At 60.2% G+C, this 18,048-nt stretch overlaps 1 protein-coding gene across 4 annotated transcripts in view; it reads right to left on the bottom strand.

Annotated features, from left to right (window-relative positions):
- ARHGAP26 (Rho GTPase activating protein 26) overlaps positions 1 to 6,980 on the bottom strand; it is a 120,735-nt gene extending 113,755 nt beyond the window's left edge. For all 4 annotated transcript variants that reach the window (XM_084295145.1, XM_084295147.1, XM_084295146.1 and 1 more), the window contains exon 1: positions 6,562 to 6,980. In XM_084295145.1, coding sequence (XP_084151271.1) covers positions 6,562 to 6,715 — 154 coding nt within the window. In that variant the 5' untranslated portion in view covers positions 6,716 to 6,980. The remainder of the gene's footprint in view (positions 1 to 6,561) is intronic.
- Positions 6,981 to 18,048: the final 11,068 nt, after the last annotated feature.

The raw sequence follows: 18,048 nt of genomic DNA, 5'->3' as shown, positions 1-18,048 counted from the left end.
CTGGGTCAGGAAGCAGCGACCCAGCACAGCAGCACCTGCGGCCCTTCTGCCCCCAGATTTTGGGAGAGGAAGAGCCGCACTCCGCCCGCCCCTTAGCGCACACAGGGCGAAGCAGTGCCGGCCGCAGGGGGAACGCAGGCGACGCCACGCAGCGCCGGCTGTGTGCTGGTATTTCTTCTAAAACATTGCTAAGCAACCAGCATCCGACGAGGGCATCCTTCTGGCCAGACACCGGTTCTGCTACAAAAAAGCAGTGAACAGAAATCTTTGTCATTTCGAGTGCTGGTGGAAAGGCTCACCCCAGCTGGCTCACAGGTAACCCCGCGGGCACAGAGCCCCCCTTCTGCCTCCCCCAGGTCCTGCAGCAGGGTCAGGAGCCACTAAAGAGATCCAAGCACGTGGGTGTGCACCCAGACGGCCACCACCCAGCACGTGGATGTGTTGGGGGACAGCTCAGGGCCACCAAGTGCCAGCCCTGGGGCCGGCAGAGAGGCCCCGCGGTTCCCGCTGCGGCACCGACCGCGTGCAGGCGAGGCTGCAGCTCCCGTCGCTGGAAAAAAAAAAAAACTTCGTGTTTTCCAACAGTTTTATGAGCTATTTATTGCCTGCCTGTAGATAAACAGTCTGTATCTTTTGAAAATAGCTTCTTCTGCACTGCAGCCCGGAACAAAGGCAGCGCTTTTGTCTCTGGGAGAAGCGCGGAGCCGGGCCGGGGGGGAGGCGCGGGGCAGCACGCACCGAGCCCCCGGCTGGAAGGGGCACGGGGACACGCGGCACGGCCTCTCCAGCCTTAACCAAAGGTAATCAAAAAGGAAAAAAAAACAGCGCCAGGAGCCAAAAACAAGCAAAGCGACCGCACCACGGAGCTGGTGCACGAGCTGGCTGAACCCCAGCCACCGCCAGCCCGCGCCGAGCGCCGCGTGCCCAAGCGGAGGAAGCGACATCTGCGGCCCCTTCCTCAGCGCTCCCGCGCCGCCGGCCCCGGCCCATGTGCGGCGCAGCCTCGCACGCAGGGACCATCTGGCTCGGAGGCTCGTGTGCTGCGCGTGAACCCAGCCAGAGACGAGCCTGGCACTAACAGATGTCCCCTTCCCGCGCTGCACCGCGCTCAGCGCCCCGCGGCGCGTCCCAGCGGGCACGCAGCCCGGCCAGCACCGCCACCCGCAGCCCCGGTGACCACCTTGGGGAAATCGGGATGGGATCGGCAGCTCTGCTCCCCCACACACCCCAAAGCCATCCAGGCTTCGAAGAGCCCGGGTGGTGCCCCAGGTGCACGCACCCACAGCCCACAGCGGGCATGGGGCCGCCAGGACGGAGCAACGAAGACAAAGAGGTGGGAGAGCGCTCCCGGCACGGGGGGAGCGTGCCAGGAGAAGGGAGACAAACAGCCCTGCTCTGCTGGAGCGGCCGCGCCGTGACAGCTCGCTCACACGCGCGGAGGAGAGGGGAGATGATTCACGCGGAGCAGCAGTGAAGCGAACAAGCTGTGCGGATCTGAGTACAAGCTCCCCCTCGCTTTCTCTCCACTCCCCACCCACACCGGGTCACGCTAAATCTATTTATCACGCCGCGTATGAAGCTGGCTCGTTTGGCTGTGCTTAAAATTGACACGTCAGAAAAAAAAGAAAGAAAGCGGCGATGAATACCTGGCACAGCAACATCCTCCTGCTGGGTGAGCTGCTGCAAGGTGCCAAAAGGAAGCTGAAGGGCTGCCCAAAACGCTCCGAACCAGAAGAACCCCAGCTCGGGCTCTGTAGCATCACCTTTGCTTCACCTCGCGCAGGCCAGCTGCGTCGGGAGCCCCTCGCTGCCTCCTCTGCTCGGGCACAGCAGGGCTGGTGGAGGGATGTGAGCCCGGACAGGGCAGCCCGTGCACCCAAAAAGGCCGGGGCTGGCAGGGGAGCAGCACAGAGCCCAGAGCTGGGGCAGGCACCGCTCCTCTCATTGTGGGGAGAAGCCCACGAGGGCTGGCTGCAGGAGCCAAGGAGCACGCGGTCACCTCTCTGCTCTCGCAGGGGAACCCCAGGGGAGCTCCACCAGCCCGGATGGGACCCACGCTGGGTGCCCAGCTGCCACTGCTCCATCCACCTGGACGGAGGGACGAGCCCCAATGGGGTGCGGGGTTTCTCCAGACGAGCAGCAGGTGCTGGCACTGCGCTCCGGCCTTATCTCGCTCGTGCCGGGGCGCTGCCGCTGCGCTGCAGGGAGGAGCCGCAGCTCCCACCCAGCCCGGAGCAGCTGGGGCAGGGGGAAGCACAGCCCGCAGAGCTGCCCGAGCCCCGGCACCGCCAAGGAAACAGCATTTCCTTGTGCACGTCTTCAGTGCCATCATCAGTTGATGCCCCCAAAACCACAACCCCCCTCACTGCCCGCAGCGTGCCGGTAACGCCGCGCTCACACCGCTCGGCACCGCGGGGCTGCTGCTCCCCCTGGCACAGCCACAGCCCTGCCGAAACTGCCGTGCAGCCAAGTGCACTGAGAGCACAGCCAGCAGGTGCCTGGTGCTGCAGGAACACCAGGCAGCCCACCCAGAGCCCCTCCAGGAGAGGTCCCCTCTGCGCCCACCTTCAGCTTTGGATTTTCCTCCTCAGAGCACCAGCTTCCTTGCTATGCTGGCTCTGGCAGCGCAGTCAAGATCGTTTCAAAGCAGCTCGTGACTCCCCAACCCACCCCTGCCACCACCCAAGGGCTGGTTTTAACCTCTCCTGTTGAACCCCTGTTTGCAGGGCACCTCGCCGTGCCACTGCCACGCGTGGGGACAGCCACTTGTCCCGACAGCATCACCACAGCGCTGCGCCGGGACGCGCGCCTCGGGTCAGAGCTCTACATGAGCAAGAGCTCTGGTAATGAGCTGCCTCCCTGCAGGATTTAAGAGGCATCGTCACAAATGCAAACTCTCCTGCTCGTCCAAGCCCTTCTGCTCTGTAGCTTCCTCCTCTGGATGTGGGGCCAGGTCTGGCCACCCCCGGCGCAGCGATGTGCCTCGGACGATGCGCAGCACCCTGCCGCGAGTGGAAGCATCACGTTCCTGCTGCTCACCTCCACTGGGGAGGCAGAGGAGGGGCCTTTAGGTTGTGCTGGAAATCAAGCAGAGCGTTATTATTGTTTGTGCTGCACCTCATTTGAATAAAATCCCAGCCAGGCCCTTAAACGCGTGGCTCCACAGGCCGTGCAGGTCATGCAAAGGAGGCAGGAGCGCTGCGGCCCCGGTGCCGCCAGCAGGGCAGCTCCCCCTGCACACACCAAACCTTCCCCGCAGCCTGCAGGAAGGACGGGCAGGTGGAAAATCCCTCCTGACACGGCGGAGCCCCGAGGCTGGGGCTGGCTGCAAAACTGCACCTTGGCTGGACAAATGAAGCAGAAAAATCAGAGCCACTCAGCTCAGAAAAAAAACCAAAGTGCTGTGTTTTGCCGCTCCGCTCGGTGCCGTGCCGGGCTGGCAGGGGCAGGGCAGGGAGTTGGGGGGGGGAAGCCTCACAGTGCCCCACGCCTGGTCCTTCCCCCAGGCTGCACAGGGACAGGGACACGGCGGGGGGAGCGGAGGATGCAGCAGAGCAGAAAACCCCAGGTTTTAAGCCCTGAACCGTGCCCGTGGCCAGGGGCAGGGCTGTGACGCAGCGAGGTGGGGGTAACGTCCACCTCCCAGCTTCTGCAGATGGGGTAACTGGGACGGCCACCGGGCTCCTGGAGCATGGAGGTGTCCCAAAGAGCAGCACATCACCACAGAACCAGAGACAGCCGCTGCTGGAAACCCAGCGAGCAGGAACCTGCAGCAGCGCCCCAGGGAGATGCAGGGGAAGCGGCCGGACTTCGAAGCACGAGATCCCCTCACCTGCTGCAATTCGGCTGGAACAGGAGTCGAGTGCCCAACAGAGCTCGGGCACCAGGGCAGGACAGTCAGCAGGCAGGGTAGAAGCAGCAGCTCCTGCCGAAATCACCGCTCGGTGCCTTTCCAGGCATTTCCTTATTTCCAGAATGAGCCTTGTTTATACCAGAAGGGAATTAATCGCTCAGGTTAAACAATGGAAAAAAAGTTTCACTTTTGCTTCCAGCCAAGCTTCACCCTGGGGCACCAGCTCCCGTCCCCGCACGGCAGCACCCTGCGGAGGAGCAGCACGAGGAGCACACAGCTGGGGAGGGCTGGATTTTGGAGGAGGTGCTGAGAAACGGCACCAAACCCGCACGGCACCGACCCCGGCACGCACGGCCCGAAGCTCTGCGTGCCGAGGAGGAGGAGGAGGAGGAACACAGGCACCCGTACCCCCTGCGATGGCAAGGCCCCAGCTCCGTGCTGCCAGGAGGAAGCCCCGAGGCCGGGCAGGGACGAGTTTGGTGGCTCCAAATTAATGCTTGGGGGCTGGCAGGATGGAGCAGAGCAGTCACACAGCACCCAGGTGGCTCGGCACGGCACGGGGCTGCCATCCCCGGCACGGCCCCGTCCCCAACCCACACACGGTGCCTGAGGAGGGGACGAGCCCGTGGCACCTCTGGGCCTCCTGGGTGCCGTGCAGGGAGCCCAAAATGCACCCAACAGGGCCAGAAACCCAGGGTCAGGCACAGGGATGGCCCCGGCCATGGCCCAGGCTGCCACCAGCCCCTTCCCAAGCCCCTCAGCACAAACAGCACCCGCGTGGGGCCGAGCTCACCAAGGGACAAGGGGGTGAAGCTGGCACCATGGGCACGGCCCCTGCACACCTGTAGGGGCACGAAGGGGTGAAAAACATCCCCGATAGTGTTGGTCACCACAACTCCTGTGCCAGAGACCATGTCCCCTGGCCTGCAGGCTGCCAGGCCGTTATCTGTGCCTCACTTCAGGTCTCTGCGTTTGCGAAACTTTGTGAATAATTTATGTGTGGCATACAGGGGAGAAAGAGGGACGCGTTCCGCTGGAAACCAGGTCGCTGTCGCTGCCAGCGAGCAGGAAAGGCAGACAATGGGAGCGGGGACAGCCGCTGGCTGGGGAACGCAGCGCGACATCCCCACAGCCGCTCACGCTCCGGAGGTGCCCCAGACATCACAGGATATTCACCAGGACCAGCCCACCGCCACACGAGGTTTGTCCCCAACCTCCCGGACCCCTTTTTTTAAATGAAGTTTGGAGACGCTACGAGGCGGTGTCACCCCGTCCTGCACCTCCACAGCCGGGCGGAACCAGGGTGACTGCACAGCAGCTCTCCACGAAATCCACGCGGGGACCCCCCGCCACGCAGCACGGTGCCGGTGGGGCCGTGCCGGGCGCTGGGGACGGAGCCCCCTCCTCACCACGCACCCACGGCACCGACCCTGCCCCGCCGCCCCTCCCCGCCGCAGTCACGCTTCCCTCGCGCCCAGCGCCTGTCTCGAGACAAAGAGGATGTGAAACGCTCACGAAAGCACAAGAGGAAGGAAAATGCAAGAGGACACTGCCAAGACCTCAAGAAGTTTCGGTTTCAGGCTGACGCCCTGTGCTGGGAGCCCAGCCACCAGCCGAGCCCCTCACCCCAGGAGGGGAGCACGGTGGTTTCAGGGCTTTGGAGACCCCGAGCCCTGCACGCCCTCGGTGCTGACACCCACAGAAGGAGCCCAGGATGCTGCCCACAGCCAGGCTGAGGAGCACGAGCTGCTTGCAGGCACCAACCGAGGGCTCGGGAGGAGCAGCACCCATCTGCCACCAGCACCGGCTGGAGCTCCCGGCGAGCTGCAGCACCACGAGAGCCCTGCAGGGAGAGAGATGCTGAGCCGGGGGGGCTGCCAGCCCTCACCCCCAGCAGTGACAGCCCCACAGCCCCGCTCGGCTTCACACCTCCGTGCCTCTGCGGGAGGAAGCGGTGACCGAGGCTGGTGCAGCACGTGGCTGGTGGCCGCACGGGTAACCCACAGGGCAAGAGCCTGCCCAGGGCTCCAGCACAAAACCGTGGGCAGCGCTGCCGGCCCGTGGCAGCACGGCTGGATGAGGTGCTCCAAAACCAGAGCCAGGTTTGGGGCTGGTGCTGCCGTGCAGGGCAGCACGGGTCCCGTCACCGGCTCCTTGACAGCCTGGCAGCCCCTCACAGGGGCTGGCATTTAACGCCAGGACGGATTGAAGGCGGAGATGCGTTCACGGAACCGCTCGGGTTGGGAAATAACTGGAAGATCACCGACAGAGCCCAGCACCGCACCCGCAGGGCTGCAGCACGGCCCCGCACGGCGCCCGCTCCCTGCTGCAGGCAGCGAGCGCGGGGGAACCGGGAGCGGGGGCGGCAGCGCTGGGGGCACCTGCAGCTGCTGGGGGGACCCCACCAAGCCCCCAGCAGGGCAGGGCAGGGCGGCAGCCCCCGGGACAAGGGCCGGGCAGCGTGCTGCTCTGCAATGCTCCTTGGAAAACGGAGCAGACCCCACAGCCAGCCCCAGCCCCCAGCCCCGCACACCCCGAGCTCGCCCCAAACGCAGCGGGGGCGCAGCGCGGGGTCCCCCGGGGAGCACCCCCCGGGCCCTCCCCGCCGAGCTCCCAGCGCCGGGGGGTGTGTGGGGGTCTGGGGGGGTTTGGGGAGGTTTGGGGGGGTTTGGGGGGATTTGGGGGGCCCGCCCCCGGCCCGCACTCACTCTTGAGGGCGGCGACGAGCGACTTGGCGTCCTTGATGAGCTCCTTGATGAACTTGTTGGTCTTCTCCAGCTCGGCCTCGTGCGAGCGGAGCCGCTCCCGGAACTGCGGGCTGTCCAGGCAGCACTCGCTGAACTCCAGCGCCGGCAGCCCCATGGCGCCGCAGCGCGAGCCGGCGGGGATGGATCGATTCCAACAAAAAAATACTGATAATAATGACCAAAACCGCCCGAATTACCCCCAAAATCTAACAGCGGCTGCAACGGGGCTTCCCCGCACGCCTGCTCCCTCCGGGGCCGGGCGGGGCCGGGCTGAGGCCGGGGGTGGCGGTGGCGGTGCCGGAGGGGTCCCGGAGGGGTCCCGGAGCCGCTCGGTGGCCGCCGCCCGGGCAGGGTCGGGGCTCGCGGCTCCCGGCGCCGCCTCCCCCCCGCCGCCGCCGCCGGCCCGCGCCGCGCCGCGCCCCCGCCCGGCCCCGCCCCCCGCGCCGCGCCCGGAGCCAATCGGCGGCCGCGCGGCGGGGCCACGCCTCCTGCGCCCGCCGAGCCAATGAGGGGCGGGGCGGGGCGCTGAGGCTCCACCCACCGAGCGCGGGCTCCGCCCCCCGGCGCGCCAGCACGAGGGTGGGCGCGAGGCGGGGCGGTAATTAGAGGGGGGGGGGTTGTAATTAGCGGGGGGCTGTGCCTCGGTAATTAGCTAATGCAGCCCCGGGGAAGCGCGGGGTGCGAGCCCTGGGAGCACCCTCCCTGACCCCAGCTGCACACGCCTTGGGCTGCTCCTTCTGCAAGCGCCCTCCCACACCACCCATAATTGGCTTTTTTATCATTATTTAATTGTCTTTTTCTATTTTTCATGGAACGAGCTCGTTCCAGCACCCGTCACTAACACTTGAGGACAGTAACTGGGTTTGTAGGGCGCTGCCCTAGGGGATTGCAGTACCTGGATTTCTCCCACCCCCCCTGCAGGAGCTGCGGGCTCCGGCTGCTCACACGCACGAAATCCCTCACGCTGCAGCAGAGGCAGCGATCAGTGCACCAGACCAGCGCCGCGTCTCCCCTTTTCCTGCTTACACAGCACCCGGCGGGCTCCCAGCATTGTGCCTGAGCCACTGTGCAGCGGGGGGGGAGCAGTGACAGTGGTAACCCAGCCAAATCCTGCTACGACTGCATCCAAGCTGTAAGAGAACACCACCAAAGAGCAAAAAAACAACAAACTTCCATGTCCTCCTCCCTGTGGCTCAGGGCTTGCATCCCTCGCTGTAGTTGCCTGCTTCTGTTTGTGTTTTGTTATTTTTTTAAGCAACCTGGTTGTCCTACACTCAGGTGGGCTGCTCAGATGGGTGCTGCACAGGGGCCCAGCAGCGCTGCAGCCCCCGGTGTAGGACTGGGCAGCCCCCAGCCACCTTCTCTGTCCCTGCAAACCTGAGCAGAGCCACCGTGCTCTGGCCGCCCGCTGGCACGTTCTCCTGCTCACTCATCCCAGAGCTAACTCGCCTGGGGAGCGCTGTCAGCAGAAAGCTAATCCAGCGTTAAAAACAAAAAAATAAAAAAGAATAAAAAGGTTTTCTACCTAGCTTGGCTCACTCTGGGATCAAATAACAGCCCCGACAAGGCCAAGCAGGAGGAAAGGAGACTGTGACAGCATCAGCCTCACTGCTGTGCATCCCTGCACCCACACGGGCTGGGGCAGGCAGGCAGGTCAGGCAGCTCAGTCGGGCAGGTTCCCATTTCTACCACAACAGGAGCTTCCAGGCGGATCAGCTCCCTGACTGCATCCCCCTGCCACCCTCCTTCTGCCCGTTCCCCATGGCAGCATCCCATGGAAGCACAAACCGGTGTCATGGGGGGCTGGGGAAGGTGGGAAACCACCACTGATGGGACTCCCAGCACCCAGGCTTGGGCACACCAAAACCTTTCTTTAAGCCCTCGGAGATGACAGCAGGCACTTTGGCTGTCAGAGCCCAGGAGCTGCACGAGAGGCTGCTTGGAACTGCCCCCAGGCAGCAATGTTCAAGGTCTATTTATTGCACGATTTTATTACACGCATCTTTCTTGCTCTCAAGGATTTTTTTTATTGAACCAAGCACAGATGAAGCATTGTATCTGGAACTTTTTTTTTCCCCCCCATATAATACATTGAACCATCACAAGGAATTGCACAAATTCCCCGTTGTAAACCAAAGGGCACGTACTGACCTGTTGTACTGCCAGCCTGCCAGGTCGGGCTCTGGAGCCTGGCAGAGCCCTGAGCACAGCCATGGGGCAGGCCCCAAGGGCTACCCCTGCTCCGAGGAGGCGATGTTGTCCCAGTGGGTGTGCATTTACCTGGCAGAGCTCTGCATGTGGCTGCAGCAGCCGGCCAGAGCCCCTGCAGCACGGTAACCACGCTCCCTTCACCGAGCACGTGTCTGTTTTACATGCAGCCAGCAGGATTTCTGCACGGCTCACAGGGGAACCGCACCTTGCCTTCCCCAGGCGCACCCCCAGCAGTTGCACCTGCATCTGTCCACCACTGAGAGACTTTCTCCTCAATTCCTCTTGTCCTTTTTCCAGCCCACCTCTCCCTGCAGTCTCTCCTCCCGGCCTTTGGGCACGTTTCCAGGGGCCAGGAGCATAAAGGGGCCTCAGCATTGTGGTCAGATCTCCTGGAGGCAAAAATCCAGCAGGGCCGGGCACCCCAGTCCCATCTATAAAACTTTAGGCTCGCTGCTTGCCCTTGTTAGCCTCCAGTACATCAAATAAATCTTTTTTATTATCTGTTTTTTGAAAAACTGGTCATTAGCTACTCATGCTACCAAGTCTTTCTGGCTCTCATGCGCACCACAGATCCGGCATTTGTTGTTGGAAGGTGGTTTATTTGAAGGGCCAAGCCCCTCTCTGCTGCATTCCGAGGCACCTGGGAGCGCTGAGAAAAGAGCAGGAATCTCACGCACCCAAAACCCATCCCACACCACCACATCTGAGGGAGCTGTGGTGATAACACAAGCCAGCACCCCGCTCATCTTCCTGGCAGATGTCGGATCGAGCACAGCCCCACTCCCAGCCTGATAGCCACAGCACCCAGTACTGGAAGGCCTTGCGGTGCTCCCAGCCCCTCAGGGCCCATTTCCCTCAACTCCTTGTTAAAGATGAAGGAAACCCATCAGGGCTTTCCAGTGTCTTAGCCAGAGCACTAAGTGTCCCTGTCCCCAGCTGTAACCAGGACAGCCCCACGCAGGAATGGCAGCGGCTTGCTGTAGGCCGCAGGCCCTGGGGAGCGGAGATCTCCCATCCTGGTGCAGGACAGGCTCGTCCATTTCCTACAGGTGCTGCTGCTACATATACACCTGCAGCATTTTGGGTTGCTTTTTGTATTTTTTTTTCCTTTAAAAATGTTGACTTTCAAGCCCAGGTATCTGCATGAGTTCATGTCATTAAGAGGCTCCTTTCACAGTTGCTGCTCAACTCACTAACCTGTAACCAAGACAGCCACCTTGTAGAGCGGTTTCTAGTGCTAAGAAGCAGGGTTAGAACAGTCCTGCTTGAAGTGAGATTCATCTGCACGTCAGTCACATCGAGGAATCCCAACAAAAGAAAACAGCGTCAGCTGTAAACATTCCCCGAATTCCCCAGCAGCTTCTGCTACAGGAACATAAAGGACTGTCAGGTGCACTCGGGGCAGCAACGAGGCATCAACCAGGCTGCCCAAGCTACAGCAAAACAAAGGCCAAATCAGAAACAAGTTCTCAATTAAATGGAAAAGTGCAATTAGTCATGCCCCTGCAAATTGCTGCAGCACAGGAAGCTGGAATGGCAAAGCAATAAGCCGACTGAGGGCTATGAAATCTTCAAAGATGTTCATGGAAGAAGCATTTAAATAACAGGGTTAATTTTAGATATGACAAAGTTTCATTGTCAGGAAAGGCCAAACAGTCTGTCTATTCTTACTCTCGTTTTTTCAGGAAATAAGAAATCTCATCGAAGGACCAGCCAAGCAGCTGCCACTCACTTCCTCCCAAACAAAGCGTTAGCCTGCATCCATGCGGGCCTTGGGCTGGAAATGCTCCGTGGGGAAACGATCCCTGATGCTGCTGCAGTGGGCAGAGGCAGCGGGTGCAGCACCACGGAGCTGCCAGGAGGCTGATGTGTGCCTCAGGGGTGGGACAGCAGTGACAAGCACCCCGCAATGACACCTACCTGTCCCACATGTGGTGCCTGCTGAGGGCTGAAGCTGATGTCCTTCCATCGCTGACCCACCACAAATCCACCCGAGAACCACCTGGTAGCTCTGAGGCTGCACACAAGGATGGTGCTGGCAATTTGGGAGAAGCAGGGGGTGATTTCTGTGAGCAGCAGATGCCCACAGCTCCCTTCTGGGCCACAAGGGCTCAGCTCCGCAGGAGGGCTTTGCAGCCACACCATGCAGCAGCACAGAGCCAGCCACCAGAGCCTCCCTGCCCAAAGAGCAGCAAGCTTTCCCCAGGGTACATGCAAACAGGATTTACCCAGATCAACTCTTGCAGCAAAGCCACAAGCCCTACACCAAACCTGGGCAGAAAGGCTTTCGGCACCACCTGCACCAAACACCTCCTTGCCCCATCCCAGGGCGCACCACCACCTACCTCAGGCTGCGCAGGAGCTGCAGACAGGCCCCAGCACAGCGAGCAGAGAGGTCCCTGCATGTCCTGCTGCTGCAGGCAGGGTGCTCAGCACGCCCAGGGTGCTGCAAAGCCACCAGGGGCTGCTCCAGGCTGAGCAGCAGCACTTTAACCCCGCTCCCCACAGCCATCAGCTGCAGCTGCTCCCTCGCCCAGCTGGCTCCAGAAGCGGCACCCAGCAGGGTGGGACCCCCCTGGGGAGCACCTGCAAGCTCCAAGCCCCCTCCAGCTGGGCAAGCTGGCAAGGCACCGAGTCCTTCCCATGCCTTGTGGCTCAGCGTGCTGCCTGTCTCAGCCACGGTGCCGGCTCTACCTTCATGTGTCTCGCACGGAGCAGCGAGCAGACCCAGCCATAAAGGAGCTGGCTGCGAGCTGGGTGCGGTGCAGCTCGAGCCCCAGTCCAAGGGAAGCCATGCGCCCGCTCTCTTTGCACGTACAAGGCCAGGCTGCAATAAAAGCACAGGCACACAGCGAGCAGCCAGCGCTAACCCCGCTGCTGCCCAGGGGCACAGGGTGGGTGGGAGATGCCTTGCAGGCGCCTCCCGAGGTGCTTTCGAAGCCCCTCTGAGCCCCCGGCCGCTGAAGCGGAGCTGTGTTATCATAAGGCAGCTCCAAGGAGAGGAATGTTTTCCCCAAATTTGTACAACCACTGGAAAAAAGTTACAAACCACTGTGAAATTGATCTGAAGCCATGTTTCCAGGAATTAGAACCAGGGGTTCCCAAACCAAACTCCAGTTTCCTTTCTGGAGTGTTTCCAGAGATGTCTGCTGCGCATTAGCCCTGGTGCGACCTGTAAGATGGATGTGAGTGCTGGCTCTCTGAATGTAAATATTAATTTCCTCCCTGCTCTGCTCGGTTGTCTCAGACATCGGTGTTGCCTATTTCTCTGTCTCTGCTCCTGGAAATGGGACTAAGACTTTCCCTCGGCACACAGTGCCTTTACACCCACTTTTGCCCTGGTACCAGTTCTCCACCCACTTGTCACTATTAGCCTTAGTGGAAATCATGTTAGTTCTCATAATTACAGCAAGGGCACTGCCTTTCCTGGATAAAAATATCTTCAAAAGCAGTTAGCAAATCTCCAAAATCCTGTGGAAATCCCCACTCAACATACTGGCTTTGCCCGGAAATCCAGACAAAGCGTTTGCTCCTGGGGCTGGGTGCTGGGGCCGCTGCTGCCTGGCCAGCAGCCTGCACGCCCTGCGGCACCCACATCGCTGGTCGGTCACTCTGCAGGTCTGGGGGTAGCACTTGCCGACCCTTCCCTGCTAATTCAGGGCTTGAAATTCTGTTGCCCCTTGGTACAGCCCTGGGGAACGTCAGCCGAGCAGAAGCCGGGTTCTGGGCTCGTGGTCAGGACCTGTGGTGCCCGGGGCAGTGGAGGGGGCGTCGAGGTGATGGCACAGCCCTGGGGACCGAGAGGAATCAAAAGAGGAAAAGTGAAACTGCAGGTGGGGTAGGGTACCAGAACAGAGAGGAAGAACCAGGAAACAGGTTTGCATTTTGTTTTCTAAAGTTAATGAGTTTAAGAAGGAGGAGCTGCCCTGCGGGGCAGCGTGCCAGCCCCGTGCTCCTCCAGCAGACAAGCAGCCATGCCAAAAGGCACCAAGCCTTTGAAATAAAAGATGTCTTGTCCTGCTCAAGGGAAGTGACTTCTTCTGTGCCGAGAGGATTTGAGGCATTCAACTTTTCCTCTTGCTCCCACGCCACCTGAGGAAGCCAAGGCCCCCCCACCTCTGCAGGGAGCTGGGCTGAGCACGCAATCCACCTGCAGCCCGAGGCAGCTCCATGCACGGCTGCACCTGACGGGCTGGGGTGCAGTAATAGCGAGTGCCAGGCTGTACCAAACCGGTCTAGGGAAAGGGTACAAGTCATTAAAATGCTAATACCCGGCCCTGTGTGGTGCTGTACACCTCGGAGCTCTGCATGGAGCCAAGTCAGAACTGGCGGTGCCCCTGTGCAGGCGAGCAGGAGTCCAGGTGTGCAGGTACCGGCGTGGAGGTGTCCAGGTGTGCAGGTACAGGTGTGGAGGTGTCCAGGTGTGCAGTCCAGGTGTGCAGGCATGGCAGTGAGGGCCGGGCTCCCTGCGTGCCCCGTGTTGCCACCTTCTGCCATGTCAGCACGTGAACGTGTCACCCAGGCAGAAAGCCTGCCCGTCCCCCCAGTCCCTGCAGAGCTTCCTTGTGCTTCTTGAGGAACAAGGTGAAATGAAGCTGCCTGAGGCATTCAGCTGTGGGAGCAGGAGGACAAAACTCTCCTCAGTTATTTTCACAGGCCTATATTTTGTCCTCACCTCAATTATTTTCACAGGCCTGTATTTTGTCTGTTCAAGGTCACCGTGCTGGAGCGTCCTCGCGCCGCTCAGTGCATCTCAGCACATTCAGCCACCAGGGAACGGGCGCAGTAAGCAGATCCACCTCCTCGTGCTGGCCTTGTAGTCGGAAACCCCACCACTGCCCGGTGTTTGTTTTCACGGCAGTGTTTGCAGAGGACGTGCCCTTGGAGCCTGCAGATAAGATACCCGTGATTGGGAGCAATTGCATTCACTACGAAAGCCACGGAGCAGCCGGAGAGCTCTCCACGCGCTACCTGGCTACAGGCGCACCCGCGGCGCCCTCCTCCCACTCCCTGCCTGCTGCCGGCCGGGCGGCGCAGCCCTTCCCCACCAAGCTGCAACTCTGAAACCAACAACAATTCTTAATTAATAGGGCTGGCGCACGGGCCAGACCCGCGTTTCGTTCCTCTCCATTTTTGGTTTCATCGCTTTCCACTCCCAGCGGCAGGACGCAGGGGAGCGCGGGGTCTGCGCGAGCAGGGCTGCCTGCCTGTTTGTGTTCCCTTGGCCTGGGTTTGGAATGGGCCCCTCTTAGAATAAAAATATGTTATTTACTGTGCAGTTAAATATTTGTTTCTTAGTGGGCTGGACTTCAGTGAGCTGTATTTTCTGCAATATTGCCCAAGTATGACTTACATTCTTTCCCCTTGCCTTTGTTTTTGTCTAATTAATTTTCTTGCTCATTATGGCTTTATTGGCCATACTGAGAGTTTTCAGTGACTTTATACAAGAAAAAAAAAAAAAAAAAAAAAAACATATAAATCATTAAAAAGAGCAAAACCAAAGATTTTGTTAAATGATTTTGAAATTGAATTCATCTTTCGATAATTTGATCTGTAGGAAGTACAGCGCCAAATTGGATAAAGAGCATTTCTTAATTACCCAAGAGCACTTCCTCATGCGAGTCCACTGGCCCAGTCTGGACATGCAATGATTTTATTTTTAAATAACATGACCAGGAGATACCGGCATGAGCCATCACAGCCTTTGCCAGCAGATTATCTGGACCACCGACCCTTTCCCACCTCGCCTGTTTAGCTCTGGGGCGCGCAGTTAATTACAGGACGGTGGCAGGGCAGGGCTGGGTTTCCGAGGGCACCGCAGCGCCTTGGCGCACACCCCGCTTCCTCTGCAGCGCCAGAGCAGCCTCTGCAAGGCATTGTTCTGCGGGGACAGGAAAAGTCCCCCGGGTCAGCCACGTCTTCATCTGCAGACGGAGATACCGGCTGCCTTAGCACCTCGGGGAGAGGGCACGCCGGCACCGCGAAGCCTCGATGCGCAGGAGGGGCAGTTTGTGGGGTGTTTGGTGTGGTCGGTGTTCGGGTCAGCCCTGCTGCCTGAGCCCACACAGCCTGCAGTGAGCCCACACAGGCCCCCCATGTGCTGGGCTGGGCCAGGACCCTGTGGGGCTGCAGCACCTGCTCATGGGTTTTGTTTGGGAGGTTGCAGGGGGAAAACTGGACACGCTGGAAAACACTGTGGATGCTTTACATCACATTACTCACGTCTGATCTGAGGTGACTGCAAAGTTTGATGTTCTCTGGACATCATTGCTTACAAATAGTGCAGAAAAATGAAACATTTGGGTATTTTGGTAACCACTTCTTCTGGAAGCTGCAGAGTTCCTCCTTCACGTTGTATTTCCCGGTGCGGTGCCGGCAGCGTGACTTTCCCGCACAGCCGGGATCCCCTGGCACCCTGAGCCCCCACACCCACCAGGGCCCCGTGCCCGGCACTTGGGCAGCACAGAGAGACCCCGCAGGGAGCCGAGATGGGGGCAGGCAGCCTCCAGGCCATGCGGCAGAGACCGGGGCAGGTTTGCAGGAGGGCACTTAGTGCCCAAGACAAGGGCAAGCTGCGATTCTCTGGGTTAATTGCCAGGATGCCAGCGAAGAGGACAGACAGAGATTTCTTTGTGCCGGCTCCAAGTGCCTCTGTTCCAGGAGAACGGCCCATAACCGACCTTGCTTTGTGTGGCCAGCCCTGGCTGACACTATTTGCTCAAATGGCTGAGCTGACAAAGAGAACATAAGAAATTCTTGGAGATTTTGGGCAGTGAGGTATCCCCTGGAGCCGGCACTGAAGCCCCATTATTTTTTTTCTCCTGGGGTTCAGATCGGAAAACCCCACACCACAACGACCGGGGCAGCTGTCCGCAGTGAGCTGGGCGCTGCGGTGCCTGGGCTGACCTCCCTCTGCTCCTGCACACCCGTTGAGGAGGGAAGAGCTTTCCTAGGCAACAGGGCAAGAGGAGAAATTTGGACACATCTCCCAACACACGTCTGGAGAGCCAGGCTCCTCCGCCCGGCCTCCTTCCACCCCATACATTTCTGGGACGCAGCGAGCCCTCTCCAAAGGCAGGAGGAGCCTGCAGCAGCCCTCTTCTGGCGGATGGCAGACGCTGCCAGGCTGGGGGAACAAACGGCGCGCCAGGAGCAGGCGGCTGGTCCAGGCTCTGGGCTCTGCCAGCGCCCTGAGAGCTGCTGCTCCCCCGGAATGCCCCAGGGAGCCTCAACAGGGCAGCGAACGGGGCCAGCGTCAGCCCATGGCACTGCCCATGGATGGCCCCAAGCTCTGACAGTGCCATGTGGAAGTGGGACTCGTCTGTGGTTCCACCAGCCACCACTGCCACTCACTGACACCGTTAAGGCACAAAAAGCAGATTCCCAAGTGGGAAGAAAGTTGCCTTGGCTCATCTTCCGGCTATAAAAACGTTGGAAAACGCATAACAATCAGAGAAAAGTGATGATCATGGGTAGAAAGCAGCTACAGGCCTTACCTTGGGTGGGTTTTTGAACAAAGGCAGCCATGGAAAGCTACAGAAGTAAGAACCCCTGTGCAACGCACCGCGTCCCTGCCCGGGGGTCACCTGGGTGGCAGCAGCTCCCCGAGCCAGAGGTGTCCCAGGCAGCCAGACCTGGGTAACCCGAACATGGAGGTCAGTTTGGGGAGATTGGGAAAACTCCAGGGAATGAGAAAAAGCCATTAAGTCAGTGGGCAACGATGGCCTGGCAGCCTGGTGTTGGTCTCAGGAAAAAGAGGCAGGAGCTGATGCTGGGCTTGGTGAGCCAGGAACCGAAGGGAGGAAACAACACCCAGCAGCAGGGGATGGGGAAAAATGGGTTCTGTCAGGCTAACCTGATCTATTTTTAGATAAAGCTGTAATTAAGTCAGTACTTGATAACAGCAGTACTTTCAGGGTAATAGGGCTTCTGTTATGTATCTGACTTGCACCAAATGCAACACGGCACATATTAAATGAATCAGAAGACGTCTGCTGCCCCCGAAACGCAATTACAGAGCAGAGCCCTCATTTGGTGAGTGCGTCCAGGGGAGTCCTGCGGGATTCATCCCGGCTCTGAGCTAGGGCTGGGCGCGAGCACACAGCGTTTGGTTAATATTTAAGGTCATCCGTCACGGAACAAAGGCCGGGAGCCATTCCTCAGCGGGCAGCGCTCCCTCCCGGGAAACCGGGGCTGGAGGACGCCTGCCCGCAGCCCCCGGCACAGCCCCGCGCCCCCGGCCCCGCGCCCCCGGCCCCGCGCCGCCTCCCGCGGCCGCTCGGCGCCCTCTGCCGGCCCCGGGGCTCCCCGCGGCTCCTCGCTGCTCCCCGGAGCTCCCCGAGGCTCCCCGGGGCTCCCCGCAGCCCCCCGCAGTCCCCCCGGGTTCCTCCGGGGCTCCCCGGCCCCCGGCCCCCGAACACCAGCCCGGGCTGCAGGCAGCGCGAAAGAGCAGCTGTTCCCCTCGCGGTGTTCATAAGGAAGGGTTTCCTGCCTCCCCGAAAGGGAACAGCACGTTTACTCAGTGCCAGGGAGGTATTCCTTATGTATATTTAAAAAAATAAAAATAAAAAATGAAATTAAAAAAAATAATAATGTGCTATTTACAGATTGCAAAATAGCCTGAAGAGGGGTGGGTTTTCTAATCTTTGGACCTTAACTTCTCACTTATCTAGCACGTGTCTGAGATAACCAATTTTTTACAGAGTCCCACCTCTGACTGGAGGTTCACACCGTGGGCCCTGTCCCTCATCCACTGCCTGTCCCTGGGGCCATGCGGTCGGTGCTGACTGCAGAAACGGCTTCATCTGGAGCTGTGCTGCGGAGACATCCCATGACGAGGGAAATTCGGGTTTCCCTGAGCTTGTCCGGGTAAGGGTGCCCCTGTGTGCACACACCCTCTGGGCTGCAAAGGGTCCATCCCCTCCTGTCCTGCTCCACGTTGGCTTTACAGTGCATGAAGCCCCCTTGGGGACCAGCCCCACTGCTTGCAGGATCCCCGGCACACAGGGGAGCCCCGCAGCCCCTGCCTGCCCCCAGCCCCGCGCACCCTCCTCCAAGCACAGGTGGGATGCTCGCAGCTCACCCGAGGGGACGGCGAGCGGTTTGCAGGGCCCAGCACCAGCTTATGTCAAGGCTGCTGCAAGCTGCCAGCATTTGTTAACTGATTTATCTCCTGTCAGCTTCCTGGCAGGCTGCTTCTGTGGGGAAAATGAGAGGAAAATGGTCTGATGGTGCTGG

The sequence above is a fragment of the Netta rufina genome, assembly GCF_964035555.1.
Source record: "Netta rufina genome assembly, chromosome: 14".
In the NCBI taxonomy this organism is placed as follows: Eukaryota; Metazoa; Chordata; class Aves; order Anseriformes; family Anatidae; genus Netta; species Netta rufina.
This window is presented reverse-complemented; position numbering and strand designations above follow the sequence as displayed.